The sequence below is a fragment of the Scatophagus argus genome, chromosome 21, assembly GCF_020382885.2.
Source record: "Scatophagus argus isolate fScaArg1 chromosome 21, fScaArg1.pri, whole genome shotgun sequence".
Taxonomy (NCBI): Eukaryota; Metazoa; Chordata; class Actinopteri; family Scatophagidae; genus Scatophagus; species Scatophagus argus.
In genome coordinates, this window is record NC_058513.1 from 14,222,066 (window position 1) to 14,248,187 (window position 26,122).

The 26,122-nt window shown below is 41.0% G+C and overlaps 2 protein-coding genes across 5 annotated transcripts in view; one reads left to right on the forward strand and one right to left on the reverse strand.

Annotated features, from left to right (window-relative positions):
* Window positions 1-1,667: 1,667 nt before the first annotated feature.
* On the reverse strand, window positions 1,668-5,034 carry LOC124052810 (clarin-3). The gene is made up of 3 exons (XM_046377491.1): window positions 4,235-5,034; window positions 3,674-3,862; window positions 1,668-2,104 (listed from the first exon to the last, which is right to left on the reverse strand). Exons 1-3 carry the CDS (start codon window positions 4,464-4,466, stop codon window positions 1,836-1,838), a joined length of 690 nt encoding a protein of 229 aa, XP_046233447.1. The 5' UTR covers window positions 4,467-5,034; the 3' UTR covers window positions 1,668-1,835.
* A 673-nt stretch (window positions 5,035-5,707) lies between these two features.
* The window catches only part of ptprea (protein tyrosine phosphatase receptor type Ea), a 47,954-nt gene continuing 27,539 nt past the window's right edge, over window positions 5,708-26,122 (forward strand). For all 4 annotated transcript variants that reach the window (XM_046377701.1, XM_046377703.1, XM_046377702.1 and 1 more), the window contains exon 1: window positions 5,708-5,859. The gene's annotated coding sequence lies outside the window, so the exon portion shown is untranslated. The remainder of the gene's footprint in view (window positions 5,860-26,122) is intronic.

Sequence of the window (26,122 nt, forward strand, 5' to 3'; positions counted from 1 at the left end):
ACAGCAGGCAGGTTTGCACTGAAACAGGCTTTGACGCGGCCTCCTCTGGAGCATAAAACCTGCCCCGGCTTCACTCTGGGTCACGGCTGCAGAGTTACATCAGCCTGCATCATCCTACATCATGAGTCTTTTGGCACGAGTAGTTTGGTGACTTGGTGAGAACCTTTAAAAATCTAAAATATCAACTGCTGTAATTCAAAGCCATTCACAGACTATAAAATGGGAATGAATTGGACTAGTGAATAAAACTTGACTCTGAATGAGCTGAAGTCTCTCCTACCATGAATCTTGGCACCTCAAAAGGCATTGTGGATTTTCAACTATTTCTGTCTGGCCTGAAATGTTCTTGATTCATTGTAGAAAGCATGCATTCTCGAAATTTAATACATATTCACACTGACAACCACAAAGCAGATTGCTGCATCCTTCCACAGGTCCCTTGAAGTGTGAGACTTGAAGGAAGAGTGGTTCTTTTGAAGGCAGGTAGAAGGCGTTACGAGGCTGAGAGGTGCTGGAAAGGGCATGTCCAAACAGACTTTAGGCCCTGAGTGATGGGACACGGGAAACAGTAACAGGACACCTTGCCCTGCTCTCATGTCAACACAGTCATGAGAATCACAGCTGTGAGAGCGTCTGAAGATCCAGAAGACAATAAAGACTCTCAGCAAGGACTACACCTCAGCTTCTACGGAATAAGCAGACCTTGTTTTGGTCATTAAGTGTCAGCTTTGCTTGCAAGTAATGAATAAATGATAGCAGTAAGCAGACTTGACCAAACGTTAACAGTGACAGTCAGTGACAGTTCAATTATTGAAACAATATTCACTTTTATATAATTAACAGCATCCAGTTTGAAGCAGTTCAAATGGACACAGCTGGAACAGGACAACTGGTTTCATAAGACGCTTGAGTACATCTAAATGGACTGTGGCTTGCATCTGACAAAAAGGTTGGAACTGCTATCACAAAGTCCAGAGTTTCCAGTACTTGTCTCCTGTGCCAGCACACCGTCCAGCAACTGCAAGCCATCACTGCTGAAAGACTGTTTAAAAAGAAAATCAACAACAAAATCCATTTCCTTTTTACCTTTTACTCCTGCTTTAGGGATTAGTGTTGACTTTAAATTTGGCTTGTCTCTTTGCATTTCTCTGATTACACAGATAGAGGGCAGCAGAAATCAACTTCCCATATGCCTCCGCCCTCATTTCTCCACCTCTCTCACCATTTATCCAACCTTAACCTTTGGATTTTTCACAAAACATATCATTTACTCATCAGTCCATTCATTTTTTTTAGTTCTTGGCTTTCATTCTGTTCATTAATTTCAGAAATCATTAGGATAAGTCAATAAATAACCAAAATACAGATAAAATCCATCCTTTTACCCTTGACTTATTTGAGTTAAATATTGCCTCAGACACAAAATACACTGAAATGTCCATGGGTTTCTGTGTAGCTGTTGATTTATTGTACCTGCTGATGTAATGAAAAATTTAAAAGATGAAAAAGTTACAGTTTTTATCATATCAAACCAGGGATTGTGAAATTATTTTTTACACAAAATAAATAGATTTGTAAGAATGACAAAGTCAAAAAGATACATACAGAAAATAATCATATTACAATGTAATAAATTCATGTAAAATCAGATTAAAATACTAAAACAAAACCATTGCTCATAGTGTGAAGAAATGTGATAATGTGTTGTTAGCTGTACATTCATATTTTACCGTACATCCAGCTGCTGTCCGTATTCTCCATTACAGTAAATTACTTAAGAAAGTCTTCATGAGCAATTCACCAGTGTCACTGAAAACGGACTCCACTGCAGGCCACTAGTACATCATTATCTCCTTGGGTGCGTCCTCAGTAGGCCTCTGCTGTTCCCTTCTGTGCGTGTAGGCTGCGTGGTCGTACATGTAGATCAAAGCGATTGCGAGGAGAGAGAGCACTGTGTAAGGGATGACAAGATAGAATCCCAGTTGCACCTCTGAAACCTTGTCCTTCAGGTCCACTTGGACAAAGTTCTTCACCAATTCCTCTGTCATGTTGGTCACGATGACGTTCAGCACAAATATGATAAGAGCCAAGACAGACAAGCACGCTGCAGGAGAAAGAGTACCACTAAGTACTGTCACAATTGAGAAACAAAATTATATCTCAACCGCCACTTCTATGCCTTCATCAGCTTTATATGCTCCCCATTGGTGATATTATTAGAAAACACTACATACATTTTCATTGTTACGCAGATGACACACAACTGTACTTGTCAATGAAACCAGATGAAACAAATCAGCTAGTCAAACTTCAGGCATGTTTTAAACACCTTAGAAACAAATTATCCATTGATATAACAATGCTAGATGGCTTAGACCTGGCCTGGTTATTTTTGATCAGGACATGTCCTTTAACTCACACATAACACACATCTCAAAGACTGCATTCTTTCACCTGCGCAATATTGCAAAAAATTAGGCACATTCTGAGTCAGAAAGATCCAGAAAAATTAATCCATGCATTTACTACTTCCAGGCTGGATTATTGTAACTCCCTTTTATCGAGTTGCCACAATAAGTCTCTAAAGACTCTCCAGCTCATCCAGAATGCTGCTGCACGATTACTCACAAGAACCAGCATTAGAGCATTAGATAGCATCATATTTCTCCTATAATGGCTTGTCTACATTGGCTACCTGTAAAATCCAGTATAAAGTTTCAAATTCTTCTCCTCACATATAAAGCCCTGAACTGCCAGGCACCATAATATCTTGAAGAGTTGACAGTACCCTATTATCCCACCAGAGCTTTACATTCCCAAGATGCAGGGTTGCTTGTGGTTCCAGAGTCTTTAGTTATCAAGCTCCTCTACTGTGGAACCATCTTCTGGTTATGGTCTGCCAGTGGGACACCGTCTCTACGTTTAAGAGCAGACTTAAAACATTCCTATTTGATAAAGTTTATAGTTAGGACTGGCCTAGGCTGGCCCCTACTTATGACCTCCCACGAAGCACTGCGCTCTCTCTTCCTCTCCCTCTCCTTCTGCACACATTTATGTCCCATTAATGCAAGTTACTAACTCAACTTCTTCCCTGGAGTCCTTGTGCTTTCTCATCTCACAAATGCCCATGGATCGTGTTTGGACCTCCTGTTACGGCCTTGCTTGAAACCTACTGCAATTACTATATTTAGTCATAATCTATTTTAATTCTATTACTACTCTGTACAGCTACTACCATTATTATTGTTACTACTATTGTTATATAATCACCATAGTACCTTCTGTATACTTCATCATTATCATTATCTATAGTTCCAATACTTATGGTATTATTGCTGTTGCTACGCATCTGTTTGTGTGCTCCTTCTCTCACCCCCACCCCCCCACTCCCTCTTTCTCCCTCTTTCTCCTTCTCTCTTACTCTCTCTCTCTCTCTCTCTCTCTCTCTCTCTCTCTCTCTCTCTCTCCGGTCAAATTTAATTAAAGAGTTTGGTCTAGACCTGCTGTAATTGGAAAGTATCATGAAATAACTTCTGTTGTGAACTGTCGCTATATAGATAAACTGAATTGAACCGAATCGAAACCAGTGATTTTCATCAGCGAGAAGCTTTGTTTTTGGCAGTTCCATTTATGTTACACCCAGATGCTTAATGCAAAAATTTCTGCCGCTTACCACTGAGTGAGCTGCAGGTGTAGACACCAACAGGCCCCATGTAGGTCTCATAAGGGTTACTGACGCTGTTGTAGAGGGAGATGAGGATGCTGCCGGCAGAAAACACGAGACACAAGACCAAAAGGCACAAAACCAGACCATGCAGGACTAAAGAGGTTTCATCTTTTGCTTCCATCAGCGTAGGAATCACTACACACAAACACACACACAATACAAGAACATTGTGGTTAAATCTTTTAGTAGAGCTTATACATGTTATATTCTGTTACTACAGTTGTATCTAGCCATACAGATAGTTTTTGTTGTTTTTCCCACACTCTGTTCCCGAGAGCTCTGTGTGAGGAGTCTTCTATGGAACTACTTGGTTATATGTACACCTGCATCTGGGTGGCTGCTAGTTTAAATTTAAATTTTTCATTGCTGTCATTTGGAGGTATGAATCTCCAAGACTGACATCTCAAAATCTGGGAAAACAAAACCGAAATTATCAGGATGGCTAGATTTTAGAAGTATGTGAGATATTTTGCGTGAACTAGCCCTTTGAGAGCCTTGGAAAGTTACCTGGAAAATCATCAATACTTCCAAAGCTGGGGCAAGAGCTTCTTTGTAAATTCCCACCAAAAAGCTCCAAAGTGACCACAGCAGTTCCATTAAAGAGGCCAGTTCCACTTCTTGCGCAAATCATGGTTGTCTTAGACCACTGTGCTGACATTGCAAACCCCAACAGCCCAATGGATATGGAAGTTGCCAGCGCGCTGGACAAGAAATGTAGAGTCTTCTTAAAGGAAGGCATTATCGCTGTATTCCAGATGCACTAGTTAAATCTAAATCCCAGTGTATCTTCTCCAAAGCTCTGATGAAGCCTCAGAAGCAGATTAGAACCTTCTGATCCGCTGAATATTCTGTTACCTTCCTGGGTGGAGTGAAATGTGGACTGCTGGTCATAAAATCTCTTGATTATGGCTGTGACCTTTGATTTGAAAGGAAAAGACACGGCTGGTTGTCATGGGAGGGACACCAGTTAAAACATGATAAAGGTGCCATGTCTGGCCTCAAGGCTGCAAAAGTAAATCATATCTGTTGTTGGGATGTGCTGGAAAGGTTGTGAAATATTTTCAGATTTATATTGAGCTCAGCTGAACAAAGCAAATTTAGGACATGTAAAAATCCCTTTTAAAAAGTCTTGTTTCTCAGTGTCCACACACACTTTGAAGAAATCACATTTATGGTCCGGGATTCAAAGTCCCATTCTTGAAAGTGCAGAGTCATAAAACATAATTCAGATTAATCATTTGCTTGTATCACTGTTACGGGAAGAGGAATTTAATCGTCATCAGTGAAGCACTAAATCCATATCAGAGTTGGTATGATTTCACAGATGTGAGGATGTTTGGATCTGAGACTGTAAGGATGGCATTTTAACAGAGAGGACTTCCACACATCTGAGACATTCATGATGAAAACTGACTCTTTCCCTTATAACTCTGATTTTATGTGACATATGACCGTTAATCCATGACACAAAAGCAAGCATCCAGCATCAGTGGGCCTACAGTGTAGTTCCTGGTAATGTTGGATGCAAAACAATCAAGAGAATCTGTTATGCAAAATGTTTCTACCAATTCTCCCCTCTCTAAATGTGTAACCAGATTAGCAGCAAGCTCATAATTTCAGCATCAGACTTATATTTAGGTCTCTCACGTTTGTACTACAGCATTGAGGTAAATTTACAGTAAGATTTAGAGATCCTTCTCAAACCCTCAAAGTCCTACAGAAAACGTTTTTAAAAAAGAATGTAAACCTTTTAGCTAAATCATTTTTTAAAAATGTTACAATCCACACATTTTGACATAGTGAATCTTTTTATATTATTTAGATAGAGGTAAGGATTTGATTTTCTTACTGAAGAAAAATTCAGATAATAATAAAAAAACAAAGCATGTCTGAAGACACTTTGGGACAAACTGGAGGTCCCCAGGAAGCACACATGCAATAAAGTGTGTGGCCAGACTGTGGCTCCCTCTCTTCGCCAAACACACAGAGACACGGTCCGCTGACAGCCTGCTCTGTTATGTTGGAGTAAACACAAACTCCTCCTCCCCGGTGACAGGCGGCAACGCCGGAGCATCGACTCGCCTTTTCCCCACACAATCTGCGCTCTGGACTTTCACTCTGAAGCCATCACGGTGAGTTATCTGATTACTTTATTTCATCACGTCGTCTTCTGCGTCTTGACACTCATGTGGCGCGTGGAAAACGTCAAATGTTCAATCGTTTTGTCAGTCACACACAACGCGGTGTCGTTACCTGGCGGTTACGCACAGCAACGCGCGGTTGATTTCTTACATGAACTGTCAGTTTCAGGTGCCTGTTTAGCTTCAGCGTGAATGAATACAGTGTCGTGTGTTTTTATCGGGTGTTTTAATGCTGGGAGCTTTTCGTTTGACAACCTGCAGCGACTTCAGTCAAACCGGTGCGTCAATGTGGGTTAATGGAACAAGCGCTTGGAGTTTCTGTCCAGATCTCTCCCAAGATCCCACCGTTTAGCTCTTGTGTTTGTCATTTGCATTCATCGAAGTCAAAATGCTCCTTGTTTTCTTCATATTCGGTCGCTGAATGTTTGTCTATACTGACTGCAATTGAACCGGTTTCAACATGTCGGTGAACAGAGGCTATTTGGTGCTTCATGTGTCATGGCTGGATCTTGTAAGATTTGTTGCTGTAGCAGGACTCTCCCAGGCTTTTCAGTCTTTAGAGTGTGAGATTCGTGTTTAATATGTGGCTGCTAAATTAATTGTTAGCTGCAGACATTTTGATTTCATCTTGGTTTGTAATAATGTTTTAATATTCACTGGATATAATATTAAATTTCCACAGGGAAGATCTCTCTGGGAGGTCAGAGTTCAGGGTCAGCAACAGATCAGAGCATCTGCTCCTGGGATGCTGATCTGCTGAACTGCTGTTGGTCAGATGAACCAAGTCTGACATTTCTCTATTCAGACTGAGGATGTGAAAATTTAAATGAACCGAGACACCGTCAAGATTGTGCTCCACTGACCATTAACAAGAGAATGGGCCTTGACAGCTTCTGCTCCTGAAAGGAATTTAGACATCAAACAGAAAATGAATTCATAGTGACAATAATTCTACATACTTTAGCTGTCACGTTTTCCTTTTTTCATTGCTTATTCCTTATAGAAGCTTTATGGACAGATTCCTTGGGTTAATTGTTGTTCTGTACTGTGTTTTGGACCATAACATGGCAACATAGCTGGACTATGAGCTGAGTTCTTTAATATCAGAGAGATGCTGCTGGCAGCCTGTCTGACAAGGCCAGATAGTGCAGACAGAGCAGGACTGATGCTCAGCAGCCAAGGAAAGTAGGCAAATTTGAATATGGAAAGTTTAAAGTTGAAAATACAAAGTTACTCATCTCATTCCGGGTGCTGCTAACAAAGTTCTAATAAAGCTAAATTCAGGGTTCGTGAGATTAGCTCCTCTCTGTGTGGTGCCTCTGATCCATTCTGCTCTTCTCCTTTAAAGACAGCACAGTCAGTGACGTCTGACTTCTCTTTAGTCTTTAGTTGAACCTACCGACTGAGCAAAAGTCGGCAGCCTTTTCCCAGGCCTGAGACCAACCTCTTAAAACACAGATATTTTCTACAATTATCACACTTGGCTGTATTAAACCAGTCTGTTAGTTTAGTTTAACGCAGCAGCATCATGATGTGTCCTTCCTCGCCTTGATTTTGTGTTTACTTTCTCTTTTGTCTCATACATAGACAGTCTGTTTATGTCTGTCTGTGATATTTCAGTGAGAGTTTTGTCTCAGTTTTGCAGTATGGACCCCGGTGAGAATGTCAGATTCTGTGGCAGAAGCTAATGAGGATGCAATGAGATAAATAAATTTTCATTGGTTGCCAAGACAGTGTGAGGATGCAAAAAGGAGTAACATTTAACTGCTGAGCGCTGCCAGCAGATCGGTTTAGCCTTCATCGCATCACTGTTCAAGCTTCTATTTGAAACCTGCAGTGAGAAACACCTGGTGAAGTCTGGCATAATTGGGAAGAATAAACATGAAGAGAGTATCAAATATATATATGATGTGCAAGGATATGTTTCGCTCAGAGAACTAATTTATCAAATAAATAAGTCCGATGACATTGGTTGTTGGTACTTGTGTCTGAGTGATAAAATGGTGCAAATACTCAACAGGTTTATACTCGCAGCAGTTATTTTCAAGCTACATTTAATTGTTGTTTAGCACACTACCAAGATGTTCTTTTCTGTCGTTTTGCTATAGTTAGAACTGTAAGATGGCATATTGGAAGGCTTGTGAGCTGCATGTTATCTGAACGTGGGTGTGCAGTGCAAAACGAACAGATGTGGTGATTAATGAAATCCACATTGAGGCGGAGCGAGGGGAACAAGTTGTGCGTACCTGAAATGTCTAACAGCTTGCTGGGTATAAAATTGAAATTGCCAGCCCGGGGTTCAATCCCCGCAGCTCGCCCACCCTCTGTCTATCTGCCACCTCTCTCTAAGTCTTTGGAAACACTCAGATTCCAACTTTGAGCTGCCATGGCGAGAATACACGCTGTGCTCTCTGTGAGGCTGTAGCCACATTAGGCGCGCTCTGCTTGAAGGTGCACTTTTTTCTCAAATAGGCAGAGAAGGAACTAATTGGTCTAAAGTCTCAGGAATTAGGGATGAGCCCAGGCTGACCCAGAACTTGTCAGATATTTGCCGAAAGAAAACGTCTTTATTCAGCCTTGGAGAATGGCTCATGATTTAAGCATGGTAATTGTTGTAGTAAGATCTTCCTTTTGATTCAAACAGCATTCGTATCCAACTTGTTATTTTTCTGCTTGCCTTAGTAGAAGCTTGCTAAAGCATATTAAACTGCAGTATGTTGCGACCGTAGGCTTGTTTGTGCTTGCAGCTAGTACTACAGAATGCACACCCTGCAGTCTGCCTTTGGATTTTGGCATCATGCTTAAATGATTTAGTAATGATAAAGCATAGTGTAAGTCATGCAGGGTGAAGAGATAGAAGTTTAACCCCCATTTAACCAGGTATGAAAGGCTCATGCAAAGTAATGAGTAGCTGGGGGGAGTTGCACAGCTTGTGTTAGATGTTTTCATCGTATTTAAAACCAAAAGAAAAGTGTAATTGAAGACAGAACAGCAACAGTGATGGTAAAAGCAGGCAAAGCAGAAGCTGGCCATGATAGCGGTGTTCTGCTTACTGCTTGGGCAACCCGGAAAGCCCCCGAAACCTCACAGTGAGGTGGGATGTTGGTGACACAGGGACGGCTCCATCTCCATCAGAGGAGGCTCTATTAAACCACATGGCCACCGCGAGGACAGCCTACAGCTGTGCAAACTGCTAGCTGCACATTCTCATTCACCCACACACACACACACTGCCCCCACCTCACTATATATCAGTGTTACACCCAGGGGCCAGCACTGCTGGTAATGCTGCTGGGGGAGGCAAGTGAGACACTGCTGTGGATTGTGACTGATGCAGGTACACACTCTGTGCAGATTTGTGTTTGTTTATTATCAGCTGTGTTTTTTTAAGACTCAGCTGAGCCACTGCGGCACTGAAACAGCTGGACAGAGATCAAGGTTCTCCCTTTTCAGATGCGTCAGAACTCACCCACCATCTGCTCAAAGGAGGCATTGTAAGTTGCTCCTCTGAGATAACAGGAAGGTTGAGCACATGAGGCACAGGAGAGAGATAATCTTTTAAGGAGAATTTGGACTTGTCAGGCCAAAATGACACCACAACCACTATAAAACCTTTCTGTCTGTTAGTTAGCATCTCTCTTTTTGGTTAAAATTTAGAATACTGACTGAGAGATCAGATCACAAGCAAAAAGCTGGAGTTGTGAGGAGCATTTTTCACTCTTTTCTTTTATATAATCATCAGTTGCAGCCCTGCTAGAGTCAACTACTGTTAATCATTACAATATTGGAATTGGAACGAGAAGTAGTACAGCCTATTGTATTTATTGTTTCTTGCTGTGGTAAATTTCAATTTGATAAGGAAAGGAAATGCATGGGAGAGCAGTTCTTCCAAAGAGAGATATTTTTGTCTCCACCTGTTTCATAGTTTCACCTGAAGAGGTGAAAGTGGAACAGAAATATTTATTTCACCCTGTAATCATCTAATGACCGCCAAGATTTATGTTGGGGCCCCCTGGGGGTAACCCAAACCTCAGGTTGGGAATCTCCACATTAAACCCTTCTGGTTTGAATAAGGGAATAAGGCCATGGGAAGTACTGTATGATCTCACTGCACAACAGCTGCCCAGTAGTACTATGGTTGTCTTCCCTCCTTCAGGCAACACATAGTTTCTCTATTGTATTTCTGTCAGTCGCTACATGAGTGCATTACAAAGTGCACAACAAAGCTGTTCGACGACAGACTTCTGTAGTCAGAGTTGTGACCTTACAGTAGTTTCTCCAAATGAAGAAACACACACACACAACCACACAAAGGTTGTGGACAACCTTTAAGATCTGTGTGCTTTTTGTCTGTGTTTTATCTTGTAAATAGCAAAAAATGGCAGTAGACAGCCAAAACGTGTTGCGTAATCCCATACTTAACACTGACTGTTTGCAGGGGAAGCGTGTTGACAGATTGATTTTAGCATGATAACTCATGTTGAATTCAGTTGTCAGCTTTTTTTTTTGTTATTTTTTAGGATGAAATATGGCAACCTAATTTGGTGACCTGCTCAGGGAAAGCAGGGTGGAGCCCAGAAGAGATTAACTCCCTGCGCTATGTGGCCTGATTTAACTAAAGTGAAAGCAAACATCTCCAGCTCTGGCTTAAACCATGTTTCGGTCCACTTTATTTTATCTGAATGAATGACTAGTGAAAAACAAATATTAGGTTTTCTGTGGAAACAAAAAAGGCAACGTGGAGTCTGAGGACATGGTTAATGTCGCTTTGACAGCCTGGATGAAAGTGAGTTGGCCGTTGTGGATTTCCTTTAAGGCTGTTTGTTTGATTGTAGTGTGAGTCTGTGAGTGTGAGAGGCAGTAATCTTGTATGCACAAAACATGTCACACCCACACATTCCTAGATAGCTTGATGTTTAAGATAATGCACATAATGTCTGTGAAATTAGACGATGATGCAAACAGTGTGAAACTCAGGCTTTCTTACCGACGTCTTCTGCATTTATTTAGTTGTCTAATGTACCTCTCAAACATTATCAGGCTTGAATATTCTCACTGGGATACAAATATGTATGGTGGCCTTTAATTGATTTCAAAAGCAACAGTCATGTGGTCGCATCTCACATGCTGACGGTGCATATAGACAAGTGATCATTTCCTCCTCATTTCTGCCTGACCATAAGCTGTGCAGCCTGGTTAGAGATACATCAAGGTCTCACCCAGTCTTGTGTCTTATGTAGTCAGCCTGTGCATATAATCTGAGTTTTTCCTGTGCAGTATATCAGTACGGGCAGTAATTTTTCTCTTGCAAGTCCTAAAATCAGCTACAACTCAAGCCTCTTTCTTTACTGACACTTAATGGCAGATCATATTCTCTTAACAGTCTGACATCAAATACGTTTGGATTATTAAATGTTTTTTTCAGATATTTAAGAGCTTGGCTGCTGGCCCTGTGTGAGATGAAAGTTGGCTGGGACTTGATAAGAGACACAGAGTGAAATAATGTGTGAATGAAAGAGAGAAAGAGGAAAATAATGGTTTGGCTGTGTCACTACAAAGGTTGTTGACATGGAGGAGTACAGTGCTTAATGAATAATGGATGCTTACTAAAGCAGCCCATTTCCTATTCATTCTTTCAAGGCTGCTACACAGGGAGTTGTGTGTGATCATCATGTCGGCCCTTCAGTATTTTCATTGTGTTTCCAGTAATATGATGCAGTTTGAATGCGCTGGAATATCTCCAATAAACATTTTCACACAAGTACAACAGGCTAATTCAAAAGGACTTATTTGATCATTTTGTCAGATAAATACAGAACAGCGTTAACACACCACCACTTATTTGTAGATTCACTGCACACAAAAAGTCGTCAATTCTAGTATCTTATCCATTCAAAGTCTTATCTGCTCCCAGGTTCCTTTTAACATCAGTATTCCTGATACTTGTAATTATGAAAAGTGTGCTGTTCACATCACAAAGGCCTGCAGTGACAAGCATTAATACAATGTCTGCACCGTCACTTTTTCCGTTGAGTTAAAAGGGGATGTGGCGTGGCGACCAAGTTCAGGTCTGTTTGATTAAAACCACCTTTTAACATCTGACTCTGTGGGAAGCTTTATATTGTTGAGGTCTTTTTGACTGTGATGAATGTGTCTAAATGAGTGCAGTTAGATGCAGCAGTGAGCCCACAGTCAGAGGTTAGCTGACATGCCCTGCATACTGATAGGCATGTAAGGCTCAGCACCAGAAAGTGCCAATGTATGGGATGATAATCACAGCTGTCCCAGGTGATATAAATGACCAAGGTTAAAGGCAGTCTGGACCGTGCAGTATGTTGAAAATAGGATGAGAGGATGAACCTTGGGCATGTTTTATCTTATTGGATTCCTGTCAGTGTTTAAGGATGTAATTTCAACTGCTGTTGTGTGATGGAAGTGCAGAACTCTCTGTATGTGGAAGGAGAAAAGAGGATATGGTTTCGATAAAACAAATTCCAAACATTTAAACTCAGAAAGAAGGATAAAATAACACTTTTATGACCGTGATGTAAGACTTTGGCATTCAACATTTGACCTTCTCAGATTTCTAATTTCTGACAGGCTACTGATTGGATTGAAGAACTACTGATACAGAAAAAAATTACAGGATTAAGAAGAGAGACAATTTTAATGTAGCATATTAAATTTGACCCCAAACTCCACCGTAGTGTAGTGCCACCGCGAGGATGACATTTGGGGTTCTGACCGAAATGTCTCCAGAGTGCATGAGTATGATGACATTAGCATTTACCTCTGAGGGCCGCTGTGACACAGTGCAGCACTTTCTTCCTGTTTGGCTACATCTCTGATAAGCCAAATTTCACCTGTCATTGTCCGCTGAAAGAGCATCTGTTTCCCCTCTAATTCTGCCTTTCCATTTGTAGTCTGAGTGCCCAAACATCTCATCTTTACCTATGAAGACTTGCCTGTAATTGGCTGCCACTGCTGCTATTTTTCCCATTCATTTTGTCGAGGTTTGTCTTTTGTTTGTTTTTTACAGTTGCTTTAACAACACTTTTTGATGAACACGTCTTTCCATTTTTATCATACGGATCAAAGAAATTTTCTAGATATCAACGCTCCAATAAAGTCCTCATTAGCTCATAACTGAAATGTCCTTGGCATGTGGTTAACGTTATTGTGCCCTTCAAACAAGCTATTTGGCAGCCTCTGCTCTGTTTATAGTGTCGTCACGTAACAGGTTTTCCGTCAGAAAACAAATCATCCATAGTCATCAATAATTATTTTAAGTACATAGTATAATGGGCACAGTCCTCTTGGCGAGATTAGATTGATTAGAAGTATAAGAAAATGACTTTGTTTTGCTGACCTTTAGCTGTGGAGAAATAATCTTTAAGTACAGTGAAATAATTTCACTTTGCAGCATAAATCCACATAGATGATGTCTTTCTTTTTGTGTAGAAGGATTTCATGTTAATTAACAAAACTAAACTGTGCTGTATGTTGCTAATCATTGCAGCATTTGGTCATACAATATTTTCCCACTGGGAAAGCACACTGTTGACAATAACACTCTTCTGAACATTGCCAAAGCCTTTCTTGTGCTCAGCCAGAGACAATGCCAGATCCACAGCATTCACTCACAGTGATGGGATATTTGTTTATCATAATTAGAGTCTCCTTTGATGCTGGCACAGATTCGACCATGAGGAGCTATTTGGTTTTTTTACAACAAGGGAGAGCCAGTAATTGGTTGTCAATGTAACATATGTCATATTATTTTCAGTTTTTATTGTTTAAAAAAAAGTGTTGATTGAGCATTATTAAAAAATCTGAAATCCATGGGAAACTGCTCCGTGTTTCCTTAAAGTATGTGTAATCAACAAGACATTTGTATTTTCCTGCAGTTTTCTGTGCATTGTCTTGTTTTTTTCTCCTTTTTTTATTTGTTACTTGAAAGCATTCATGCAGTTTGCAGAAGGAAGTATTTTTACTGTAAATGATGGTGGTCAGCATCTTCTTACAGCAGAAAATGAGATAATTTTGGGGGGAATTGGTTGAAACTAGAGCTACTGATAACAATTGTTTTGCAATCAGTCAATTAGTTTCTCTGTGTATGCGAACTCAGAAATCAGTTGAAAATGCACTTTCAAGTTACCCAGTATGTCAGACACAAGACATTTAGTTTACAATGATATAAACCAGAGAAAGAACAAATTCTCAAATTGGAGAAACTAGAACAACTAAATGTTTGAAAGTTTGTGCGCAAAAGTGACACAAATGATTGATCAAAATAGTTTCAGACTATTTTGTATTATATGACTAATTCATACTCATTTCATTTCTAGTCTAAATCAATATCCATGCAAGATGTTTAGACTTTAAATCTTTATAAAACAAAAAAAATAGGCTTTTGAGAGAGTTTTATGACCTGTTACCGTGAATTTATTTAGACCACTCTCACATTCAAGCTCATATGACAGATGTGAAATATATGTGAAAAACTCCCTTCTTTGGTGTAGCAAAAGTCTTGGCGATATAGTGCTAGCCAGGCTACATATGGTGATGATAATTGAGCAACATATGCTAACAGCCTAGTTCCTCTTACATCCGCCTACTCGTCCTCTGGGCCTCCTTGTTTCATGGCACCTCGTGCAGTGAGACAGTTGTGTGATGGGTAAGAAGGAGTAGTGATCACAGGCCACCATTGGAGGAAAAAATAAAAACCTTGAGTGTTTTCTCTGCAGCTCTGGGAGAACCAAACCATGGAGGCAAATGAGGTTAGAGATCACGGTAATCATAATAATGATGTGTCCTAGGGCTGAACATCACACAGTGTTTCTCTTTGTAGGCCCGGCCTAGTCAGTGGGTGGCTCTTCACACAAACGTCTATTTTACTGCTGGTGAACTACGAATTGTTTGAATCCTCTTCCTCCCCGCTTTCACTCTGTCTGCATCTGGGGCTTAAACAGAAGACAGATATACATTATATGGGATATTTTTAGCACTGGGAGCCTGCGTCCCCTGTGGTGTTTCTTTAACAAAACTGCCTGATTTGTTTTCCTCGTAGAAATTACAAGGGCTCTGCTGTCATGTCTTTGTAGTTAAAAGAACGTAATCTAAGAAATGCATTTCATTTAACATTGCCTGCTTATGGTTCTACTGTATCAGATGATCGGCACTGTGGCACAGATTGAAGACTCATGAAATTGTTGTGGATTTTACATATGGGATGTGTCTGTAATTAGCTCCACATTTCCTTGTTTACCTTTTGTTGTGAGTGTGCTCTCTCCGGGTTGTGCATATGCAGGCCTTTTATCGAGACTGGTGGGCAGCAGAGTGTGACACATGGCTGACATGAGAGACTGAAAAATACCCCTTCTGTTTGCAGCAGAGAGGGACTCTGTAAGGAGACAGGAAGGGATCTGATCATCAGATCTGTCCTCCCTGGAGAGGGAAAACGCCTTGCTTTCTGAACACAGAAGACACTCCCTCATTTGCAGCCTTTTATGACTGCCTCTAATGAACTAGTGTGAAATGAGGAGGAGCAGACAGTAGATGCAAGGACTACTGGCTTTGTTAGAAGCGCAGCATGCTGGGATTTTGTCTCCAAACAGCGACCTGTTTTGTATTACTGTGCTGTCTATTTGCTGTTGTATTTGTTTTGAGACAAATGAGTCTGTTGTGTCCCAGGCAGCATTTTAAACCAAATCCAACACGTGGACACAGAGCGCTAAGCCATCAGTGATGCCTTTCCGACTTGGCCGGACTACAACAGGAAATAAAATAAAAGCCTCTGTGCTGCGATCAGTTCATTACTCTACTATCACATCCAGCAGCTGGGCCACAGCAGGGGACTAGTTAGCCGCTTAGTTAGCCAGAGAGATGCCTTCAGTCTCAAGGCAAAAACTCATTAGTGCAGACTAGTTGGAGTCCATTTTCATCACGTTCAGCTTGAGCTGCACGCTGTTTCTCTTGTGTGGCTGCACCAGCGAGCAGTTGGTCCTTCGGCACTGTGCACCTTTGTCCTGAGAACAGCCAGAACTCCTGCGGCTCTGCTTGATTGTTTTCATTAGTCTGCCGGCAGAGGCTTGAGACCAGTAACCACAGCCACTATGGCATGTCAACTTCCATGAGCTCCAAAAATATGGTAAGGTGAAGCAGGTTCATATCAGTGTGGAGTCTATGAAAACCTTCTTACTTCAGGCCACGCATTTCACTCCGCCTGTAATTGGTTATTGTTAAAATACGTAAGGAGGGGGTTGGGTGTAAGCTTTGAAAGAGGGAGAGAAAATAGGGGGTGGGTTTATTTTTCACTTCAGACTACAACCACAAGTACAACTGGGAAAGATGAAACACTGGCAGCTAACAGACACGGGTGCCAAAATGCATCCCCCCATGATGAAGAGGATTCTTTTTAACACATCTTTCATGTTCATGCGTTCAATTAGGGCTCCTTCAGATCCTGCTGGAGGGATTGTGGGAGGAGTCTCCTCTCTTAAAGTAGTTGCTGGCGTGAATGGGGCAGCATGGTTACTTTTGGTCTCTGAACTAATTTGTTTGGGTTTATTTTGTGGGGAGTAATGTAGCAGAGGGGAAATCCTACATAAGCTCTGTCCTTATTCCTTATATGCAACATTTACCCTTGAACTGTGATTAATCACAGCTCAAATTATAGTTTTGCTGAAATAATAAGTTGACTCTGTCATTTATTGAGCAAAAATGCTGCTTTTAGCTTGAGGATTTTGCTGCTTGTAAATTGAATCACTTTTGGTTTGAACTATTAGTAAGACAAGAGAAATGATGTAAAAACATTGTATTGGGCTCTGTGGAGAGAAAATTGCAAGTAGTTGAACCCAACAAGAATAACTGTGATGTTTAAGGGGAATAAAACACTTCAGGACAGTTACTGTGTAATTTAGAATCTGATGAGCTCAGCTGCGTAGAGCAGGCCAGTTATCTAAAATAGTCCGCATCTCTCTGTTTATAAACAGCACCTGAAACATTCATCATATGATACCTTTAAGCCCATTGTCTGTGTTTTATCATTAAAAACTGTATTCTAGATGAGCCTGACATCCATCCTAAGTGGCGGAGGGTGTCAGGCTCGGTGGCCTTCCATCTCTGCTTTTTGCAGATGATGTGGTTCTATTGGCATCATCAAGCAGTAACCTCCAGTTCGCAACGGGATGGTTTGGAGCTGAGTGTGAAGCAGCTTGGATGAAGATCAGGACCTCTAAATCCGTGGTCATGGGTCTCAGCCGGAAAAGGGTGGATTGCCCAATCCGGGTTGGAAGAGAGTTGATCCGGGAGGGGCTCAGAGCAGAGCTGCTGCTCGTTTGCATCGAGAGGACGTCTCTCTGGGTAGTTGTTTCGGGCACGTCCATCCGGGAGGAGACCCTGGTGCAGACCAAGGACTCACTGGAGGGATTATATCTCTCGTCTGGCCTGGGAACGCCTGGGTATCCCCCCGAAGTTGATGGAAGTGCCGGGGAGAGAACAATCTGGGCTTACCTGCTGAGGCTGCTGCCCCCGCGACCAGGATTCAAATAAGAGGAGAAAGATAAGATGAGACGAGAAACTGTAGCCTATTTTGTATCAGAAATATTAAACAAGACGCTCAAATATTGCTGGAACAGTAGGTGGGTTTATTAGCAGGAGCTCTGCGTTTGACCTTTGGATGCTCACCAGATTTGAAATGATTTTCTGTCAACACTGTGCAGTGTGTATGACACCCTGAGAAACCTCTCCTGTTTTCAAAACCAAAGCAAAACTTGGAGTATTTTTAACCAGCTTGACTGTTTACATATATATATTCATATGCACATATTAAAACTTTCTGCACACAAAGATTTACTACTTAATTGCAACACAAGTTATTTCACCTGCTGATTTTGGAGAGCAAAGAGAGCATGAGTCATCTCTGGTAGATTATATCAGCTGCAGCTAACTAATTAAGTTAATGTTGGCTCTTTGAGTTATTTCAAAATGTTGAAGATTTCTTAATGTTTCAATGCTTTTCAAATGCTTAATTATGCATTTGATGGATATACATTTATGTTTTAGTTTTCGCATTTTCAAACAGTGCATATCAGATATTAGGAGAGAAAAGGCTTTGATAATGTGGAATAACCAGCCTTTGATAAATAATGAGTTTGGCTGGGGTTGCAGAGTCTAAACGTTTGCTTACCCATTAGCTAGTATCTGATTTAATAGCATACATATTTAACCTGTCATTAGCTAATTATATGCTGAACTCTTGGCTTTGGAAGGTTTGGTTACTACTGTAAGTCAGTTAGCTGGAAATGATAATATAGCTTACATTAGAGCAGATAAACACTCAGTTTAACCCCTTCTATTCCACTTCTAAACATGTGACTTTGGAAAGCCCCAAAAATGTAATTTAAACAAGCGCTGTCTATAGATTCACAATGTTGTCTGCTCCAGTAAAAAGCAGCCTCAATAACAACACGATGAGATGTTGGCTTTGAAATGGCAGTCAGTGATATCGCCTGTAGAAAAGCGGCTGGTAATGGTTTATGCCTTGTCATCAAAGATGCATCTAATTAAGTTCATTAAAGCCAGCCATATTAACCACTGTAATTGCTTTTAAATTTGTTCCTCTAAATAGATTCCCTCTAATATGTCTGGAATTGAATTAGACTGAGGTGTCTTGTAGAATCACTTTACATGAAGAATGAAAGGCTTTATCAGTCATGGAGGTTGCCCTGCAGAGTGTGTGGTCCGTACTAAAAAGTGATGCGATTGGCAGTGAGCAGGTTTTCTCCTTTTGATAGGGTTATGGCTGAGTGTCAGAAATAAAAGCAGGGGTGATCTCTCAGGCTCTCTCTGAGTCAGCTGATTGGCAGCTACTCTGATGTCATTTGTTTTTGTGGGGCAAGGACAGGTCACGCTGGTGATCTCTATTCCCTCACTCTCTCTCCCTCTGCCTTCTCTGTCTTCAGATTTTCCTGTCTTCACTTCCTGTTTATAGTAACTCCCACTGATCTTTTCTCTCTACTTTGTGTCTTTTTTTTTGAGTTTCTGCCCTTGTTTTATTGTGACTGAAGGAAAGCTAATGAAACCCAAGATATTAGCTTTTTTTTTCTTGGAAAATGAATGAATACCTGAAATAATACTATTTTGATTCTGTTTGAAGCCATGAGACTGGTAGCATTAACAATAACTTTATTATTAAGTTTATTAAGTTTTCATTAATCACTATGACACTTCCTTAAAAACAAGCTGAGATAGCAAGTCTATCATTCCATTTAGTTTACAGCTGAAGCTGTTGTGATGAAGCATTTCTGTCTCGTTAATCATGACACTGATAACACCAGTGTGCTTTTGGTAATATGGTATGTTTGTTTCTAAGGTCTGCAACACTTCTTGTAAAATCTTTTTTGTGGGTGGGGTGAGGTTGTAACTAAGGCATCAAAAGCATGACGGCACCCACGACAGCCTTAATGGGCAGACTGCCATCACAAAATATGTAAAGATGTCTAGACAGTTGGGTGCCTTTTGTTTATCACAGTAGAGTGCATCTGCCCTGCAAAGATATATGCTGTTAATACTGAATCTGTTTCTCCTGTCATAACTGAATATCCTTTACAAGTCAATACATGGAGACTTTATTGCCACTTTTAACCCATTTTGCAACATTTAACTAGACTAATAGGCTAATTGGAGGTGGTTAGGTTGTAATCTGACAAATCCAGTCTGATTGTCGGGGATTCTGGGGGGATTCTGGGGGAGCTTGGGTCTCTCAACGGGCTGCCAGGCCTGCCTCTTGTCTAATCACTCCTGACCCTGTTAGAAATGAGTCCTCCTTTGTTACTGTGCATTACTGTCAGTTCTGGGTGAACAAAAAGTGCCATTGTCTTTCTTTGCTGTGACTAGGATATAAGTAATCTGTAGCTGTAGAGCTGCTTCAGGATTGCCATAATCCAGATTCAGTAATAATGACAGTCTAATCTGCACATTTTTGACCCTCTGGAGAGGCTGACATGGCATCTCTGTTTGTGTAATGTCACTGATTCTAAAAATGAAAGGGGTTGCTTACAGCTTATGTCATGAGGGATGCAATATCCTGTTCAGATTTTGTCTGCCATGTATGCCAAGATGCTGCACTTGTCTGATAGCAGAACAGACAATGCAGGACTGTCATGTTGCTGGATTTGTCAGATAAATCCATGGATTCGCCTTGAATTCAACCAGCTTTCCTGATGACTAATGAGAATTGCTTTTTGTTTATTTGTTTTCCTTCCCTTCCTGAGCATATTCATGCCAGAGACCAGTGTGGCTGACAAACGCTACAATTGCATGCCTGTGCTGAGCATGCCGAATGACCATGGGAGTGTGTTAGCTCAGCCATGCATGACCTGCAGCAGGGGCAAATGACATGAATGGCAAAATGATGATCGTCCACTGTGTATACTCGGAAAGGGGCTCTTTTGCTCTTCGTTTGACACAAAGGGATGCCGAGGTAGACAAGTAGATCTGTGCAAAATCCATCACACAGCTGCCAGCTTGGCACAATGATCAGTAAACCCCCATCCTCCACCAGAACCCCTCCTACACCTTCTTATCTCCTCTCCTCAGAGCCTCAGAGCATGTGGGCCTTTTGTTTACAGCTCTTTCCAGTGATTCACACTAGTAATCACCATGACAGGTAGCATGACTCGCTGACAAGCCGCCCAACCTTTCATCCCTTCAGTGATGGCCAAGACAGATACTAGGTGGGCTAGAGCTAGCACCAAGACTTCATCCGCACTAAGCCAATTGAGTGTGAAAACGCTGTATGTCCACATTACTGTCCTCAAGTCGATTTCATTTCCTTCCTCCTCTCTCCATCTTTGCATCAACATTCACACACAAACATCTGATAATGAATGAATAACAGTAGATGAGTTCAGTGTAAGGTTATGTAATGCTAAATCAGTCTGCTGCAATGAATGTGGGCAAACCAGTAGCTGACTTTGCATTGTAACTGTGTAGTCTCGGCTACACGTCCTCTGCCTTGCCTGGTTCTTCCTTTTTCTCCTTGACTTTTTTGTATTGCCTCCTCTCTCCCTCTTTGTGCTGTCAACTAAAAGACAAACATAACAATCAAACAGTTTTTATTATACAGTAGCAGGTAGGAAGATGGAGGAGAAGCCATGTCAATTTAAACATTGTTCTAACTGAATAATGGGCTGCTGTCTGCACTGCAGTCAGGTAACATGAAAAGCTCACTATTAGCTGAACCTGCCTGAATAAAAAAAAAATAAGACATCCATCTATGACGAAAATTTTCTTTAGTGTCACAAATGAAATTGAAAAAGGTTTGAGCATAGCAAACGTTCTTACTGCCTCCAAATTCATGCTGCATCTAAAACAGGACAAGCAGAGAAAGAAGTGAAGACACGAGTCCTGCTCACGCCGGAGAAGAAAAAAACGCATTGCGACTGTGAATGACAGCAAAACGCAGTACGGACTCTTAAACTGAGTGCACATAAATCAGGTAAACACCAAGAATGATATTTTGCTTCTTTCAGAACAATAAAGATAATAACAATTATCATTTGAAAACAAATTTTTCAGAAATGAATGATAAAAACCCTCCCAAATTAACTGGATTCCCTAAGGCGCTAATAAAATCGCTGGTAATGACAGCACCTGTAAAGTGTGATTGACATTTAAAATCAGAGTTCAGACAGGTGGCCGAAAATTGTCGTCTTTAAGGCGTTAGTGTGCTTCAAACAAAGTGCTCAGTGGGCTGTCGACCGGCTCCAACACCAACACGAAGAACTTTGTAACTCTTTATTCTAAACAGACAAAGAGTATTCGAGACTTTAACTTCTCTCTTTCTTTTTTTAATCCATCACACAGCTAACTCTCACTTTTCAACTAAGCAGTTTTTTTTTGTACATATGCTGCGACCCACGCCTTCAGTGTGGATAGAGGGCAAAAAGAGAGAGAAAACCATCCGTCTTTAACTGACTGTAAAAAGTTAAAGGGTTAGAGAAGATCATAGAGTGATATTTACTGTGGCTCCAGTCTGATTTACAGACAAGAATAAGATGAGCAAAGATGATTTGGATCAGTGGAGGCCAACAACAAAGTCACAGAGTCCCTAAGTTCTATCATTGTGATGAACTGTGATGTGGTAAATACTGTGAAATGTCATTAAAGGACACTGTAGTTCATTGGATATGCAGTATTTGACAGCTGTGACAGCTGTATGTTTATTACAACAAGGGCAACATTTAATTTCCCTCATGGGAAAACCAGTGTTACGTGATAGTTGGAGTTTTGCAGCCTTCTCAATAATTCTTTTGCATTTAAAATCCTGATACTGCACCAGAAACCAAAGTATGTGTTTAAAAAATAAACTATAAATAATGTACAACATTCAGACGAATAAATCAATGCCCTGAAAATTAATCCCACTTGTCAGTGTTGCCTGAACTCATTTATCAGTTTCATGGGCTAAATTTATCACCACAATAACACAGCGGTGTCTTTCAAAGATGTAACATTATTTCGAATCAGCAATCTTGGGTTGAATATGTGGAAAATCAATGGTGTCGCAGCTTGAGTGTGACTTGCCATCCATCAGTCTGTTGGCTGACTGGAGCAGCTACTGTAAACGATGTGCTGAATGGCCAGTTTCCTGTTACCTGCCAAGAGTAGCACAGGAGGGCTTCTCTCTCGGCTCGTGGAATCATTATTTCTCTTTGATTTTCTGTAACTGCTGTGGAAGCACAGTTAAAATAACACACCTTGCTATTTGCATCTGTAATCTGAGGCTGCTTGTGAAGCGCACAGCAAGTCTGCAGCAAGATGTGATTCCATCAACTATCTTTTTTAGAAATATCGAAATTTGTGGTCAGTGCATCTGCAAATCTGATCCTTTTGCCCTCCAAAGCTGCAGCCAGTGGCCTTCATTATGTGTCACGTTACACATCAGGCAATAATACAGCTGAGTATTTACGCTGCTATTTCCTGGAAAGAGGGTGGGGTAGGGTGGGGGGAGGTAAGTTCCTCTCTATCTGATGACTGGATTGCAATATTTACTCGTATCCTCAGCTTGTAGATCAGCTGAAGTGATGCCTTTTTTGAGGACAAAGAAACAGAGATGTTTGAGAACCTTATTTCATTTTGGGCTGATTACTGCTCCAGATTGTGGGGGATGTGACCCTGTAAATCATCCATATCCTGTTGATTTTAAGTTCACAGGGTGTTTTTCCTATGAGCTCTCACTTCCTGTTGCGGGCACTTTACTTAGACAGTGACTGTATGGGGATGTCCAGCTGTAGCGGTAGCCTCAGGGTTTTATTTGGCTTTTGTGATGTGATCACTTTACTTTGAATTATTACAAACAGCATGCTCGGACAGTCTACAATCCGAACAGTTGAGCCACTGCCAGTCACCGCACTGTTGACTGAGCAGAGCTGACCAGCCTGGTGCAATCGATCTCCAATAAATGTTAGAGGCTCCATCATCAATTTCCATATAAACAATGAGTGCTTGTAGCTTATGTGATAGGGATCATACTAACAAACTCCCTGAAGTTTTTAGTCCCCCTCTGTACCTGCTGGTTACCTGCTGTAAATAGGTAACTTAACCTGTGTCACTGTTGTGTTTATAGCTCGTTTGGGCTGCTCCCAATCATCCAAAAAAAAAAAAAAATTAAAAAAAACAACAACTGTGAATGCAGGTTATTGAAGGTTTAAACACTTTAAACAAACATTCAGTATTTGTTCACATAAGATTAGCATTTCTTATAAGCATCATACTCAGATCAGATCAGTAATACTTAGGTACATCATTGCACTATAGCTTGTGGGGTCATGAATAAAACATTCAGACGTGTTGTGACTTCTTTCAATATGGGTTATTTTCGCAGCTTGCAGGTTAGCAATATCAGATGATTGGTCTGTCCGCTGTCCTTCTGTCCTGTCTGTCCTGTCTGTCTGTCCAACCCTGTTATCCATAGTGACCGTAAATGTAAAGCATGAATTATGACTTATGAAGAATTTGGTGATTTCCTAGCTTATTTACTGCTTCTGCTTGTCCTCTAAGCCTCTAAAACTAACACCTGAACACCTTTCTGGCGTAAATGGAGATTAATGCCAAGTTTTACATTTTTGCCCCATTAGTATTGAGGAACAGAGAGCAGTTTGGCTTCAGACCTGTTTTCCTCTTTATTAGCGAATGAGTCATTTTAGAGAAGCAATACTTGGCTTATGGGTGTGAGACACACCCGCAATAAATGTTCTAGGTCATAGCTCAAAAATATGCAGTTACAGTGTGCTGCTTCCTTCTCTAATCTGGCTTAAAATGCCATCACAACTGAGCCAGTGTTGAGCAAACGATGACATCTGTGTTAGTCCTGCCAGAACTGTCGCACTCGACAGGAAGACGTGCATCCAGAGCTGCTCCTCTTATGGCTTCAGTTTCTCCTGTATCCTTTTTGGCTTTCTTTTTTTCTCTCTCAATGTGCGTAAGGGTGTTGAGTCTTCTGTCCCTGGCCCCTCCTCTTTCTAGTTCTCACAGCCTGGCTAATTTTGTACCCCCCCTACCACAGCTCACACACAGGATATGATCTAAACTGTTTCTCTTCCTGCTTTTGGACAGTGAGCCCTCTGAGTCAGTTTCATACAATCACAAAGACGTGAAAGAGTTCCTCTGACCAGCAGCCAAAGACGGTGCATTCAGGGACTAGAGAGGCAGTGGGGTTGTCTCGTGTTGTGTTATTCATGCCGCCTACAACAAGAGTTAAAATTTGTTAATGTATGTGTTAATCGTCCAATAAACAGCATGACCCTTCTGAGGCAATGATCAGAAGTGGATAAATAAACCCATTCCTGACAAGGGGTGTGATTAGGGTTTGCGTCACAGCTATATTTGTGTTTTGATTCTTCACCCCGGTTCCTACTTTTGGCAGCTCTCCGTGAAAGAAGTGGAGGCGTTCATGGCTATCTCTCTCTCCAATGTGTGAAACATCTCCGTTCCCAGACAAGGTTGTGCAGACAGACAAGACATGTAGCCTTGGGCTGTATCCAGATATACACTCAGATAGCTTGAGAAATCCAGGGATGTTTTTTTCCCCTTTGAGTGGGTGTAGGTATTTCTTACATGCCCATTAGTGTCAGTGTATTTGTGTGTTTGTGTCTATTTGTGTGTATTAGAGAATAGCTTGTAACTGTCCATGTGCCCCCCCACCCCCCAACTCATTCCGCCCCTCCACCTACTTGTTGTGGAATCCTACTATTTCTCCGTCATGAATATTTACCACGTGGGGTTCATGGAGTTTAAGTGTTGCAGGGAATCTTCAGCTGGGGGCTTGTTTAATCCCCACCCTGTTCTGTCGGAGCTGATCCCAGGTGGCTGACACCATAAGCTTTGGGAATGGGATGTGAGAGGAGGAAGGGAAAACAAACCACCACTGAAGCAAAGTGTATGGTGGGATGAAAAGGTCTGTTTTTACATGTGCAGTTAGAATAGACTGAGGATGTTTTTATTTTTTATTTTTGTGGCCTCTGACCAGCAGTAAGACATGTCTGGTTCTTGTGACTGAGAATTGGATTGATAGGCTATCCTCTTTTTTATTGTTGTTAACCCAAAGTGTTATATAATCTAATGCAAATCCATAAGACAGGTGTATAGGATAAAGGAATATAATGAGAAACTGGTGGACACCCACACACTGCCAGCACATTATTTGATTGAAGATGCTACATTTCACAAACCTTCATCAGACATTAAACAAGCAATACAATAAAAATTATCTTTATATCATAGCCACACAGGGCAAAATCGCCTGAGACTGCGGGACAATTAATCAGTCAAATGCATAAACTGTTACAATAACCTCAATATTGATATTTAGCAAGATTGTCATTAGTTTTGCGTGTGTTAGTTCATAGACCAAAGCACTGGATAAATTGCAGTTTATCCTGAGTGAGGCGTGTATGGCGGTAACAAATTTCATGGCCATCCATCCAGTACTTGTGAACACATTTTACTTAAATGGAGTTTTTGAGATTGTCTGGACTAATGTATTTCGAGTGACAAACAGAGCAGCTACAGGAATAACAGGAATAAGAAATGGTTGAAGGAATGGGGAGGTCTGATTCTGTGTCTTGCGTCATAACAGAGAGAGAGAAACTCATTATACTAATCTCTAATGATGTTAACATGAAATATGAAGCTCTGAGAGCTCACACATGTGTTTTTAAAACACCTGGGAGTCTTTGCACCTGGCCTC